Here is a 13250-nt window from a genome sequence, read left to right as displayed (position 1 = left end):
ACATGAGTACTTTAATGTATGATCTTCTGTAATTTAGATTTATAAGGCTTGGTATTATTTTAGGAAGTAAAATTCAATATAAAAAAACTCCTTGAAGGAATATATAAGTCAATGTATATTTAAAAAATGTAAAGTAGCAGCACTACTAGTATTATCAATAATGCATTAAATCGGCAGCTTCAACAGCTGCAAAGAGAGTTGGAATACTGATACTTGATATAGTTATACAGTAGCGGTTTCTATGTACCTATAAACTATGATACAGAGCACCAGGTTCCTTAAAATAACCCACCCAAAACTTATACTGGATCACAGGGTCCTATCCTGCAAACTATAACTACTAACTATGGGTATATTATGATAATCTTAGAGCAGAATTTATTTCAGGCAATATACCAGAGTGATCTCTGCACTCACCATGCCAGTTTGTAACCCATCAGGCAATAACAGGGGAGAATTAAAACGATTCATATCATCATTTTTTAACAGCAAAAACAAAACAGACACAGTGACCTGTTACAATACCTGTGCTTTGGAGATTCCTCTCCCTCAAGGCTGACCCAGAGCAAACTCAAAGACATCTCAACTGTAGTGGAGTAGATTCCACAGCATAATACTATTTTCAATCTCAAAACTTAATTTAAACACCTTCACATCAACCATCCTTTCATAATATGGGCCCACAAGGGCCTGAGTGGAGTGGATGCTGGGTGTGAGTTACCTCCGATCCGATCTGATCCAGTCACCTTAAGTCCGTCCAAGGAGGAAAAGAAACGTCCACACTCTGTCTAGGAATCCGTTCAAGTTGTGATGAAGATAAGAAACATCGGGTCTCCCGCGGAGCCAGAGAAACCACCGTGTTTACATGGGGGCGCTCTGCAGTGAAGCATGTCTTGGCGAAGTGTCGCTAGCACGTTGCTAACTAGCGGCTAAGCGATATACAGTGCCTCAAAGAAAGTCCAATAAAAGCACTCTAACTCTCCAATACAGTCTGACGATATGACACGCTGCTTACGCGTGGAGGAGTGGACGTTTATTTTTAGGTTAGTATTGTAGCTGGTGGCTACAAATAAACAATATTGCCGCAGGCCTCAACTTGTACTAGCCTAGCCTGCTTCTCCCGTCTCCCTTTTTATTTTACTCGCCTTGACCTCTCAGCCAAAAGCAACAACTAGTCCCGCCCACTTAACCAATCATACGACAGGAAAACTGATGTCCACCTGCGCAGACCAATTACCTGAAGGAAAAGAGGACACATGCAGTTAGGCTGTCCTACATCACACATCACAACAAATAGACCACCTCAGGATGAAATCCCTGTAAAAACTATATTTTTAGTAATGTATTAATGTGCTATTTCTGACAAGCCTCACTTTTTAATTCTATTGAATATATAGTGAATATGAAATATTAAACCTTGGGTTACAATACTTTCCATGTTTAGTCTGTGAACATGATGTGTTTCTGGTAGTCATGATCTTGCTCAATTTGTTGTTCACACATGCAAACAGCTGATGTCATACTAATGACACTAATATCTATCTCACTGCTTGTAGTGTCACACTGAGTGTTTATCTCAATGTGACACTACAATTAATGATGATTAAAGTTTTATTATTTTGATGAAGTAACATTTGTTGTTTTCTTCTCTAATTTGTGTGTGTTTGTGTGTGTGTTAGATGGAGGAGATGATTAAAGACATTCGGGAAGTGTTCATCAGTAACCTTGATGATCTGACCTGGATGGATACACAGACTAAGAAAGCAGCGGAGGAAAAAGTATTGAATAAATACATATATAACAACAATTAATAACTATTGTATTGTATTATATTGTTGTCTGACTGCTAAACATCAGTTTTCGTCATGTACTTTCGTGTAGGCGCGTGCCATTCGAGAGCGGATCGGCTATTCTGACAACATCATGGATGACAAATACCTCAACAATGAGTACAGAGATGTGAGTTTCTGGAAAGATGCAGTTATGCACAATTCCTTTCTCTCATTTTTTTAATTAATGTAACACAATACAGAGTGTTTTTTTTTCTGTAGCCTCATATCAGCTCTGTGAAAACATCTCAGTGAATTCTTGGCTTCTGCCGGTGAACATATGACCAAGTGTTGATAGCTCTCATCGCGGCTAATCCTCCTGTGTTTCTCTGCCTGTGTGTTTGTATTAGCTGAGCTACAGTGCAGAGGAGTACTTTGAAAACATCCTACAGAACCTGGAGTACGGGCAGAAGAAGCGCCTTCGGAAACTTAGAGTCAAAGTCAACAAAGAGGAGTAAGTAGGGGGTTCAAATTAAAAGGCTTAATCCACATATGTTGTAATTTAAATCTTCAATCCTAGGTTTATACATCACTAGTAATAATCCACTTTTTTTGTTTATGGTGTTTGAGATGTGACCCACTATCTATCTCACTTTTAGCACAGTGCTTTCTCCCACACAGACTCCTACTCAGATACAGAGTTCAGCTTTCTACAGCAGGTTTTCTAATATTAGCAGGATTATTATTAACTGCAGGTTAATTTTCATGTAGTTCAGGAAATATGAATTAAGCAGGCCTTTTTAACTAACATCATCTTTCTCCAGGTGGGTAACCGGAGCTGCTGTTGTCAATGCTTTCTACTCATCCAGCAAAAACCAGATAGGTACTTCACGTGATAAAGATGTTAACAGTCAGTCATAAATATAAAATAGTAAAAAAAAAAACAATACAGTTAAGTTTCATTTTTCTGGTGTCAGTGTTCCCTGCAGGAATCCTCCAGCCCCCCTTCTTCAGCAAAGGCCAGGCTAAATCTCTCAACTATGGTGGCATCGGCATGGTAATTGGCCACGAGATCACACATGGCTTTGATGACAATGGTATGATTTTCCACACTGTTGCTCTCTGTTTGTTCCTCCTAGGGGGCAGTTTTTGGCAGATTGCATTGGTCTTTGGACAGAAACATTTCTCTTGTAACTGGTACCACTTAAAAAGGGGGGTGGGGGGGTTGTAATGCCATTTATGTGTTCTGCCTTTACCACGCTCATTTTCACTGGATTATGGAAAGCTATTATGTTCCACTTCAAAGATGTCAGGACAGGAAATGAAATGGAAACATGTAATCAACAGCAGAATTTGAGTGCTGTTAACACAATAATGGCTGTTTTGGGCAAAGAGGGGTTTAAAATTTTTGCCTTTCATGCATCTGGCCTCTTTTTTTAAATGTTTTTTGTTTTTTTTTGAAGGCCGAAACTATGACAAGGATGGGGATCTGAATGACTGGTGGACATCGGACTCCACTCAGAGGTTCCTGGAGCTTTCAAAGTGCATTGTTGACCAATATGGCAACTTCTCCTGGGACCTAGCCAATGGATTACACGTAGGTTCCTGCACAAAAATCTCTCCATCATCATTTCTCTTCTTTCAAAGACATCAGATTTCCAGCTCAAATATTATCGGCTCTATCTCTTTGTTTGTTTTGCTCTCCTGTTATCTTCACCAGCCAACCTGTCTGTCATTGACCTGTCTTTCCACCAGTTTTGCATCCCTTCTCTTCTTCAGGTGTCTTTAATATCTTGTGTTGACATATCAGTTCCTCTCCCTCTCTCTCTTTTTGTCTCTTCTACCTCTGTCCTATTCCTTTGAACAATGCTTCTTTTATCCCCGGGGAAATGATTTCTTACATCCCAAAGAGTTATATATCTGCGATTTGCTGAAATACAGAGGAAAAATTACAGTCTCCCTGTGTCGTTTTTCCCTGCCAGTCTTTGTGTTCTCTGTCCTTATATCCCCTCTCTAGTTAAATGGTAACAACACCCTCGGGGAGAACATTGCTGACAATGGAGGGATACGGCAGGCGTATCAGGTAATGAGCCCGAAAACAAAGGCAGAAAGTGGGTTTTAAGAGGCCTGGTTTACAGATGAGAGAGGAGGGGATTCAGTCTGTGTTTAATGTCACAAGTGTGTTAATGTTAATAGACAATTCTTTTTTTCAGGTCACTGGCCAGCTTATTAGCTCATGCAAACACAGCAACCACCACTACAATGTCAAGGCTGATTTTGTCAGTTCAGATTGGGGGTGAACAAAAAAAAAGCATTCACGGTTCTGAATGCAACGTGCAGATATTATGACATACATACAAGTGGCTTGTTTGCATTTTTATTGTTGTGAATGTTGTTTCTCTTTTGGGAACAATTTGAATTCTCTGACAAACAACTCAAATACATCAACAGCATGCTATAAGTTAAGTGTCAGGACATGGAATGTGACAGAATAAAGGTTTTTTTTTTTCCCCTGTCTTTGAACACAAAGAGACACGAATTACGATTTATGCAAATGTTGTTTTCAAGATCTCACAGTTATATTTTTAGAATGCACATGAATCACTAAAACAGCCACAGCACATACAATCTCTGCATCGCAATGGAGTTTCAGCCCTGTCAAATACTGTGGAAGAAGTTTACAGGCAATACAGGCATTACAGGCTATTTCTACATTTCGTCTAATTATAATTTTATATATGCTTAATGACAATGTAAAATAACATAGTGTCATTAACTGTAGGCCTACAAGAACTATGTGAAGCAGCATGGACAGGAGCCACCACTGCCAGGCATCGACCTTTCCCATGATCAGCTCTTCTTCCTAAACTTTGCTCAGGTAGTAGATTATTAGTTGATTATCGGTCACTGATGGATGGATGCTGGATTAATTACAGAAGTGTGTCAGCATTACTGTTTTAATGGGACAGATTTGTCCAAAGAATGCTCAAGCGATGAATAAATTAAATGTCGTAATGTATCTGATCTCTGTTCTTTTCAGGTGTGGTGTGGAACACACCGACCGGAGCAAGCTGTTAATTCCATTAAAGTAAATGTACACAGTCCAGGGAAATTCAGGTAAATGGTGTTTCCTTCATCCAAAGAGATTACAGTATTAACTAACACAGTCATTTTCAACTTTCAACTATCAACCTCCCCTGATTGTTTCACAGGGTACTGGGCTCCCTTCAGAATTTTCCAGAATTTGCCAAAGCATACAACTGCAACAAAAGCAGTTACATGGTCCCCGACAACATCTGCCGTGTGTGGTGATCCACAGATATCTGGGATGGCTCATCCCTGTCTCCCTACAGTACCTCTCCCTTCTGACTGTTGGAGCACTCATAGGGGAGCTATGTGGAAGTGGAGGCCTTCTCTAGCTCTTTACTGGATGGACCAAGGCTGGTGGAGTGACTGCAGTGCACTCTTCAACCAAGGACAGCCGTTGACTGTACCCCTACGGACGGACGGACAGACGGACGGAGCACCGTCTCTCCAGCTCTGATACTGTAGTTCATTCAATCAGCCTGATTAGTCTCCTACTCACTGGATACGATCACTCCGTGTGTTTTTATGTCTCTCTCTGTTTCCATCTCGTTTTGCTTTTCTTTCTTTTTTCTTTTTTTTTTTTAGGTCTGCCACTGTGCATTTGTGAGTGTGTACGTAAGTGTGTTTCAGTCATAATCCTGTGCAAGTTAAGGGGCAGACAGACAAATGTGCTCAACCCACTGGCGATATGAATACACCACACACCCACTCACACTCGTATACATGTAACAGGGCTGAACCACTATACTGTATGTGGGACTGAGCTTTATGACTCTCATAAAACCTCAGCTGGCTTCAGCCTTCATGTACATGTTGATACTCACTTTGTACTGGTAATGTATTCTTTGTTTATACTTAACAACTAGCTTAGTTAAATTATTACAGAAAAATCCAAATTTATTTTCATGACTAGACCGATAAGTATAACCGTGATCATTATATTACACAGTACTCTTCTATATTTAATGTAATGACTTTGCTGCAGTTGACAGGTGGCTGCTGTTCATTAGCAGAATGAAGATAATAAACCAAAATGAAGTCTTTGCCTTTAAGATGACAGCAGCTCATGAATCACTGAGACGACAATCGACAGACACCAGACCTTTTTCATATGTTCTCTGAGCCTCGTGTGTGCTTCTGTGCGGGTGTTCATGTCTCTGTGTGTGTTTTTTCCAGTCATTTATTGTCACTGCCTGCTGTTTGTCAAGCAAATTGGTAGTATGCCTTACAGTTGTGCTACTGTGTGCAACTGTGTATGCGAATTCCTGGAAGAACAAAGGGTAAAAAAAGGAGTAGTTTGACTTTTTTTTTCAAATGCTTGTTTGCTTTCTCGTTAAGAATTATATGAGCAAAATCAACACCATTCACATGTCAGCAGGCCACAAGGCTCTCATGACAGTTAGCTTAGCTTAGCGAAAGTTGCAGAAACAGCTATACGTCCAAAAGAAAACAAAACATGCCTGAAGCTTATCTAAGCATTCTTTTGAAGGACATGCTCTGTGAAGGTTTCTATAGAGTTCTTCACTTTCTGCATTATGGATACAACCTTCTTTTTTTTGCTTGTTTGTTTATTTTTTGGATAGTTCATACTTGGCTAGTGTTGTCAGGATTCTGGCATATTCTTTATTTCGGAGGGGAAAAAAAAATCAATCATCATAGGCGTGTGATGAATCATTAATTAGGTGGAGATGCAATGGCTCCAAGGTCCTGTTTCTTGGATGCACTTGAAGCTAGCCTTCAAAATAGGACAGTCTTGTTGCGCTGCACTGATGCAATCGGCCTTCATAGATAACCTTTGATGGACACGACCCATGAATTGAGCACCGGCTAAAATAAATGACTGCCCGGAGCAGTGACTTCATGCTGTCTCTACTTGTTGCCTGGCAACTTAATCATAATAACATAAGGTTCATTTACATTCTTTGCAAGATAGCAAATAAGTGAAAAAAAGTTGAACTATCACTTTAAGAAAAATTCAGCCATATCCCTGTTTTAATTGGTATATTCACATTTTTTTAACAATGTATTTGCATATAAAGTAAGAATCAATGATTATGATTAAGCTTTCAAATAAATAAAAATCCCATAAGTTCCTGAATGTAGATGATTGCATCAACGAATCACACTCCACTGTTTTTCAATGACTTTACTTTGTATGATAAAATGTAACTGAGGCTGTGATATTGAGAGTGTTAATTGTTGGAAAAAATATAGCATTTACATTTTATATAGAAATTACTGCAATGAATCATCATCATCTTCTTCAGACTGTGTACAACACCCTTAAGGTCCAGGTCTTTATACATTGTACCGATTTTGTTCTCATCATTATTCAGTCTCACTGTCACTGTTGCTCTCTCCCTCAGGCTTTCTCTCTCTCTCTCTCTCTCTCTCTCTCTCTCTCTCACTCTCACTCCATTTGTAGAAAGACAGATATACCTCAGTTGCCTGTATTTAGATACTTTCTAAGAATAACTGATAATCATCTTGAGGAGCATTTTTCTTTCAAAATAAATATTTAAATAACACATTGTGTCTGCAGGTAACTTGTGTGTGCATGCATGTATGTTAGGGATGTCCCGATCAGGTTTTTTTGCCTTTGAGTCCGAGTCTGAGTCATTTGATTTTGAGTATCTGCCGATACCGAGTCCCGATCCGATACTTTCACGATTCTCCATAAGATCAATAAACTTTAATTTCTAAAGAACATTTAACCCTGGAAAGGCCCCCAATCATCAACTTTATTATTATTGTTATTATTAATGATATTAATATGAATGTTGATATTATTATTATTATTATAGTGGTGGGCCTATTACCATAGCTTATCTGAGCATAGTCAATGGAGTTAAGTCAAACCAACTAGCACGTCATGAGCAACAGAGAGCCAAACAACACGCACTCTCTGGGAGTGGGCTCACCTGTGCACATGTGTTTGTGTGCGCACGCATCTGCCTTTGCATGTGTGTATGCGCATCAGGCCGCTGCAGACAGCTGCAGTGAATTTTACAAACGCCACCATGTAGACAGAAACACATAGAAACTGATAGCAGAGATGGCACAAGAGGACTGGGTAAGAGAACTAGAATGGGTGGCGCTGCAGCGAGTGCCGCCAGTGAGAAGGCAGAGAACTTCACTGTACAAGGCGGACTCTCTCTGAGAGCAGGTTCTATACATGAGCATGTTTAGTGTCGTGGTGAATTGTGGCAAAGTGTTGAAACGGTGTTGAGCAGCTTCACAGCTCTCTGTGTCGCTGTAACGTCCAAGCCCTGCAGCGCTGTGACGCACAGTGGCGACGCAGGCAGCGAGCTGACCGTGGTCTGCTCAGATCATCCCGTAAACGTTACACAATGAGTTAAAAAAATAAGAACTAATTGTTGATTTGACACATTTTAAGACCGAAGCCGCGGGCCATATAAAGTCCGACGGCCTTTATACGCTACGACGCACCGGAGTGACGCGTTTTGTCATCCAGTCTCTTTGGCAGCGAGAGGGAGAGAGAGAGAGAGAGAAAGAGAGGAAAGCAAACCAGCATGCAAATGTCATTTATCGCGGCCGAAAAACTTAACTTATCGTGCAATTAATTGATGTATTGTTTATCGCGACAGGCCTAGTCATAGCCACCCTGCACAGAAGGCGTTAACTTTGAGAGCCCTAATAAATATATATCCGAGTCCTGATCGGGAGATAACAGCCGATTCCGATCGAGTCTGAAATCACGTAATCGGGCCCGATTTCCGATCACGTGATCGGATCGGGACATCCCTAATGCATGTGTGTGCATGCATGTGTGTGTGTGTGTGTGTGTGTGTGTGTGTGTGTTGGATCGTGCTTCTATTCAAATGCAACCTTTCCATCTGAGAAATGTTAATTACATCCTAAGTGTTGGTGTTTAATGTTGGCAAAAAGCCTCAAAATTATAGATCTACAATAGATAGATAGTCTGTGTAGTCCTTAAAGAGCATTAGGAAGAGAAAGGAAAGGCTATGTTAAATTATTAACCTTCCCTATTAGTGAGACCTACATACTTTAGGGGAAGAGGGAGCTAATTGTGAAGTTAGTCACAATGCCAACAAATGAATGTGCAAAATTTTTGTGGCTGCTCCCGAGCTGCCCACATGGTAAATATACCCCATGCTGCAATGAACAAGCAAGCACATTTCCTGGCATCGGAATGGCTTGTACCCTTGCCTGAAACTAGAGCGGCAAGCAATCAGGAATCCACTGGGGATACAAGGAAGAAAAAAAGTTCAGAGGTAAGAGGCAGAACCAAAGAGAATTATAACACACTGGATGCATAGGACACAGATGCCAAGTAGGAGCAACAGAAATAGGACCAAACTCTGAAGCCAAGTGTAAAAAATATGTTGAGGAACACGAGGGAGAGCAGCAGGGGCAAGAGCCAACATACACATGTGCAAATATACAAAAGTAAAGCTAGCAGTTTCTTGACCTTTATTTAGTTTATTTCTTCTTTTTTTTTTTTACAATATTTTTTCTACCACAATACATAAATTTCTAGCTATTAGTGGTTTGCGCCACATTGTTCCAACTAAGCAATTCTAATGTGGACACATACCTCTCATTGGTGGAGCACACCAATGGCATTTGTGGGGGGATTATGCTGGATTCCACAAAATGTGACCAGTGTGGCAGAGTCAGAAAAAGAAAAAGAATGGCTACACAACAGGGCTGCACTTTTAAAAATGTCCATTAATTTATTAATTCATTAATTCACCATAACATTATTGTCGTGGCTCAGTTTCAGCTTTACGATTCATTCAAGTATTGTTTTCAGCTGAATATAAGTTGCAGTTGCTTATTTGCTGCCAGGACCCCCCCCACACACACCCTTCACTCTCACTGGTTGGTAGCACTTTGGCAGATAACTGAAAGTTCACACCACCCACTTTCCTCGTGCTTTCACCCTCCCTGTCATTAGCAGCTATGGTAGCTATCATCACAGCTAACATTACAGCACTTCAGCATGTTCATCACAAACTAACAAAGAGCACGGAGGGGGGAGATTGACAACAATGAATTCAAAACATAACGTGATGCACTTAAAACCTAAAACTTGTTGACAGTTTTTAAAGTCACCCATGCAGACCCTCTTTTGTTCTGGTCTCGAGCTTCCCAGTGCTGCCGTCTTGTCATAAAACGACTCGGCTTTCCTTCATGTGCCCTTTGGGTGACCCTAACAGTGGGTCCAATGGTATGTGTGTGTGTGTGTGTGTGTGTGTGTACGTATGTATGTGCACAAGCAGCCTCTGGAATGCTTGTGTGTGTGTAGTGCTGGTGCTCAGGGCGGTGTGTGCAGTAGCACATGTGTACACACACACACACACACAGGGACATATTCTGTGTTAGGATCATAATTGTTTCAGGTAGGCAATAAAAGAGGGACATCATGTTATTGCACACTCTAGGATCTCGTTTATGAAGTGTGCTCTCACTGTAAAAGGTCACCTATAATCAAGCATTCTGAGATGCAGTTTTCTAAAAATAAGTTAATTGACATAACATTAACACCTTTGTAGAGCGAGAGAACAGGCCCATAAATGGCTGCTTCCATGCAGACTGTCAGCTCAAAGACATAAAACTGCTTTAAAATATGAAGGTTGTGTGTATTAAACACCTGTATGCTGAACTACAAACCCATCAATGTGTGTGTACACATTCATAGTTCTTTTCAGAAATAACAGTTAAGAACAATGAAAACAAGTAGAATACATAAAGTGAGGATGTAAATATATATAAGAGCACCCATAAACAAGACACTGAATAACCAAGATATTTTAGTTATGACTATAAGATATTAAATCTATCATTTGCACTTTACAAAGACAAATGGCTTCACTCCATAATTAATGTAAAACAGTGACCTCCTGTGGTTGTTGTGTTTTTTTTTCCTGGAGAGCATGACATAAGAGACAGGTGAACGGGTTTTATTGATCCAATAACTTTAAAAAAAAGGATTGCAGATTATTTTGTTTATTGAAATAGCTCCTGTCACCACATCGCTGGATTCATGTTGTCACCTGAACTAATGAGACGTGTGCTGCTACTGGTGGCTATTTACATACTTAAGCAATCCAGGCAGAGCCTCTGATGCCTTTTGTTTCTCACTTTCTACTCTTGTTCCAGGGATGATTAATGTGCTGCTCTGTCCCTCTCCTTTTCTTATGTAATCAGTCAGTAGTGCAGTTTCTCTCTTCCTGCACTTTAAGTTCCACCTGGATAAAATCACAGCTGCAAACAGGAGATTTTGATCTAATTTAACAAAATAATCAAAACAAGATTCTAAAACCCTGGTCTTGATCAAGGATACTGTACATTATAGTGATTAGTGCCATTGATCCTATTTTAGTAAGCACCAATGTACACCATTCAGTTCTCATTAGCTGCTTCCAGTTTCTGACTAACACTTAAGTGGTGACACTGATGATCCCTGTTGTCAGGCCCAATAGTCCATAAGCACTTGATGCTGGTCGCATTGTTGTTGAGTCAAATGCTCATGCATCCTTGAGAGAATATCACAGAGGCATCAATTGTGGCTTTCGGTATGTCTGAATTTATTTTCAGCTTTTATTTTTTTTCTTTTAAAACACAGCTGGATCTTAGCGTACTGCTAGCTGTTATAACATGTGTGAATTCCCTGTGACTCAGCCATGAGCATCAGATTCACATTCAGTGCTCTTTTTTACAGCCCCAAAACAAATAAAAGACCTAGCTGACAACACCTAAGGGGTTCCGTGCAGGCTGCCTAATGCTAATGCCTACAGACACTACTGCTGCCACCCTCAAATAAAATAAAATAAAGTATAATTTTCGTTTTGCAACAGCATTCAAATTTCATCTTGCCCTTATCCTTGGTTGGAATATTTGTCAACTGTGGAGCCTAAACAGGAACAAGCAGCATGTAAATGTGAACAGTAGATACACAGTGTTAAAGTCCCACACCTTATCTCATGGTAGCACCGGTGGACTTGCGTAATTATCTATTTGTTGGCAGAAATGCCAAGAAGAGAAGAGATTGTGACCGCAGGGTGGACACTGGGCAGAAACTCTTAATATTATATGGCTTGACTGATACTTTATTTCCTCTATGCACTACATTTGGGAGGTAGAACTTTGGTTTTAGCAGCTTAGATAATTACCCTACCAGCAACCTGCTGCCATGAACGTGTTGGTTAACATGTGCTTTTAACATGACTGCCGTGCTGCGGTACGGAAAGTTTCCATCCAAACCTCATTACCCTGTCGGACTGATGTTTGCATCTGGTGCGCATGTTGAACATGACACCAGACACACTGGGCTCATTTCAGCTGTGTGGGATTATAAGGCTTACACCTCTCGCTTACTGGAAAGTGGATGTGGCACAACCTGCAGTCACAAGCAGACAATCTAATTCCCTGTTATTAAATGCAGGCTTGAAAATGCCCTTTAAAGCTGACAGCGCCACTATTATAGGATTTAAGACTTGTGATGTGATGTCAACTTATGAGCTGACATGTGGGCTGAACAGGAGTTGTTTGATTGCCGGGAGCTGAATCCCCAAATACTGACTGAAACTTCTGACAATGTGTTTAATTCAGCTTTAATCTTGGGTTCAGAAGTCCGAAAGGAAAACAGTTCATCAAGTGCTTACCTTTGATGAAACAAATTACGATCCAAAACTCCCCTCTGGGCTGTCTAAACACATAACAATTAAACGTGTTTAACAAAGTGCAGGTCCCAGTCTGATTGGCTTTGTGTTGTTTTTCTCTTCACTTCCTCCTTCCTCTGAGAGTATGGAACTACTCAAAATGTGGTAGCCGTGGAAACAGCAGTGCCGGTCCCAATATTTTTGATGCCTAGTGGTTTAACATGAAAACACAAACACAAGCTGTGTTTCAATCACTGCAGCAGACAACTTGCTTACATTTGCAAGACTTTTAATCATTGCTTGTCTGACTTTAATCATAACCCCAACCCTGGGCCAGTGATTTATATTATTGTGACTCTTAACATTTTGTCCTTTAAGGGAGACAGGAGTCTCTACAATGTAGATTTCACACAACATGAATAATACATAGACTCAGTCTGAGGTGTATGTAATTCCTCATTTTCCAATCCGTTAGTTATAAAGCATATTTTTTTTTCTGCTTCAGCTCTGAGGAGCTAAGTGCAGCAGCCTAAACGTGCAAACACTGAAATGCATCACATCTGACATTGTTCACAGAAACAGCTGGGTGCTCTCATTAGGATGTCTACTTGATGGTGGAGTTAATGGATTTTTATTCATGATGCCTAAAAGTGTTAGAATTCACATGGAGAGGATTAGATAATGTTTCCAATCTAGGATAACAAGAGATAAAAGAAGGAAGCTATCCAGAGAAACATGTTTATTT

At 40.2% G+C, this 13250-nt stretch overlaps 1 protein-coding gene across 2 annotated transcripts in view; it reads left to right on the top strand.

Moving 5' to 3' along the window:
• Positions 1-7375, top strand: part of LOC114444497 (neprilysin-like) — a 33224-nt gene extending 25849 nt beyond the window's left edge. For both annotated transcript variants that reach the window (XM_028419105.1, XM_028419106.1), the window contains exons 14-23: positions 1680-1778; positions 1882-1959; positions 2180-2283; positions 2594-2652; positions 2747-2866; positions 3233-3366; positions 3787-3852; positions 4552-4647; positions 4810-4886; positions 4982-7375. In XM_028419105.1, coding sequence (XP_028274906.1) covers positions 1680-1778; positions 1882-1959; positions 2180-2283; positions 2594-2652; positions 2747-2866; positions 3233-3366; positions 3787-3852; positions 4552-4647; positions 4810-4886; positions 4982-5081 — 933 coding nt within the window. In that variant the 3' untranslated portion in view covers positions 5082-7375. The remainder of the gene's footprint in view (positions 1-1679; positions 1779-1881; positions 1960-2179; positions 2284-2593; positions 2653-2746; positions 2867-3232; positions 3367-3786; positions 3853-4551; positions 4648-4809; positions 4887-4981) is intronic.
• The last annotated feature ends 5875 nt before the right edge of the window (positions 7376-13250 follow it).

The sequence above is a fragment of the Parambassis ranga genome, chromosome 13 (genome assembly GCF_900634625.1).
Source record: "Parambassis ranga chromosome 13, fParRan2.1, whole genome shotgun sequence".
NCBI classification, from domain to species: domain Eukaryota; kingdom Metazoa; phylum Chordata; class Actinopteri; family Ambassidae; genus Parambassis; species Parambassis ranga.
This window is presented reverse-complemented; position numbering and strand designations above follow the sequence as displayed.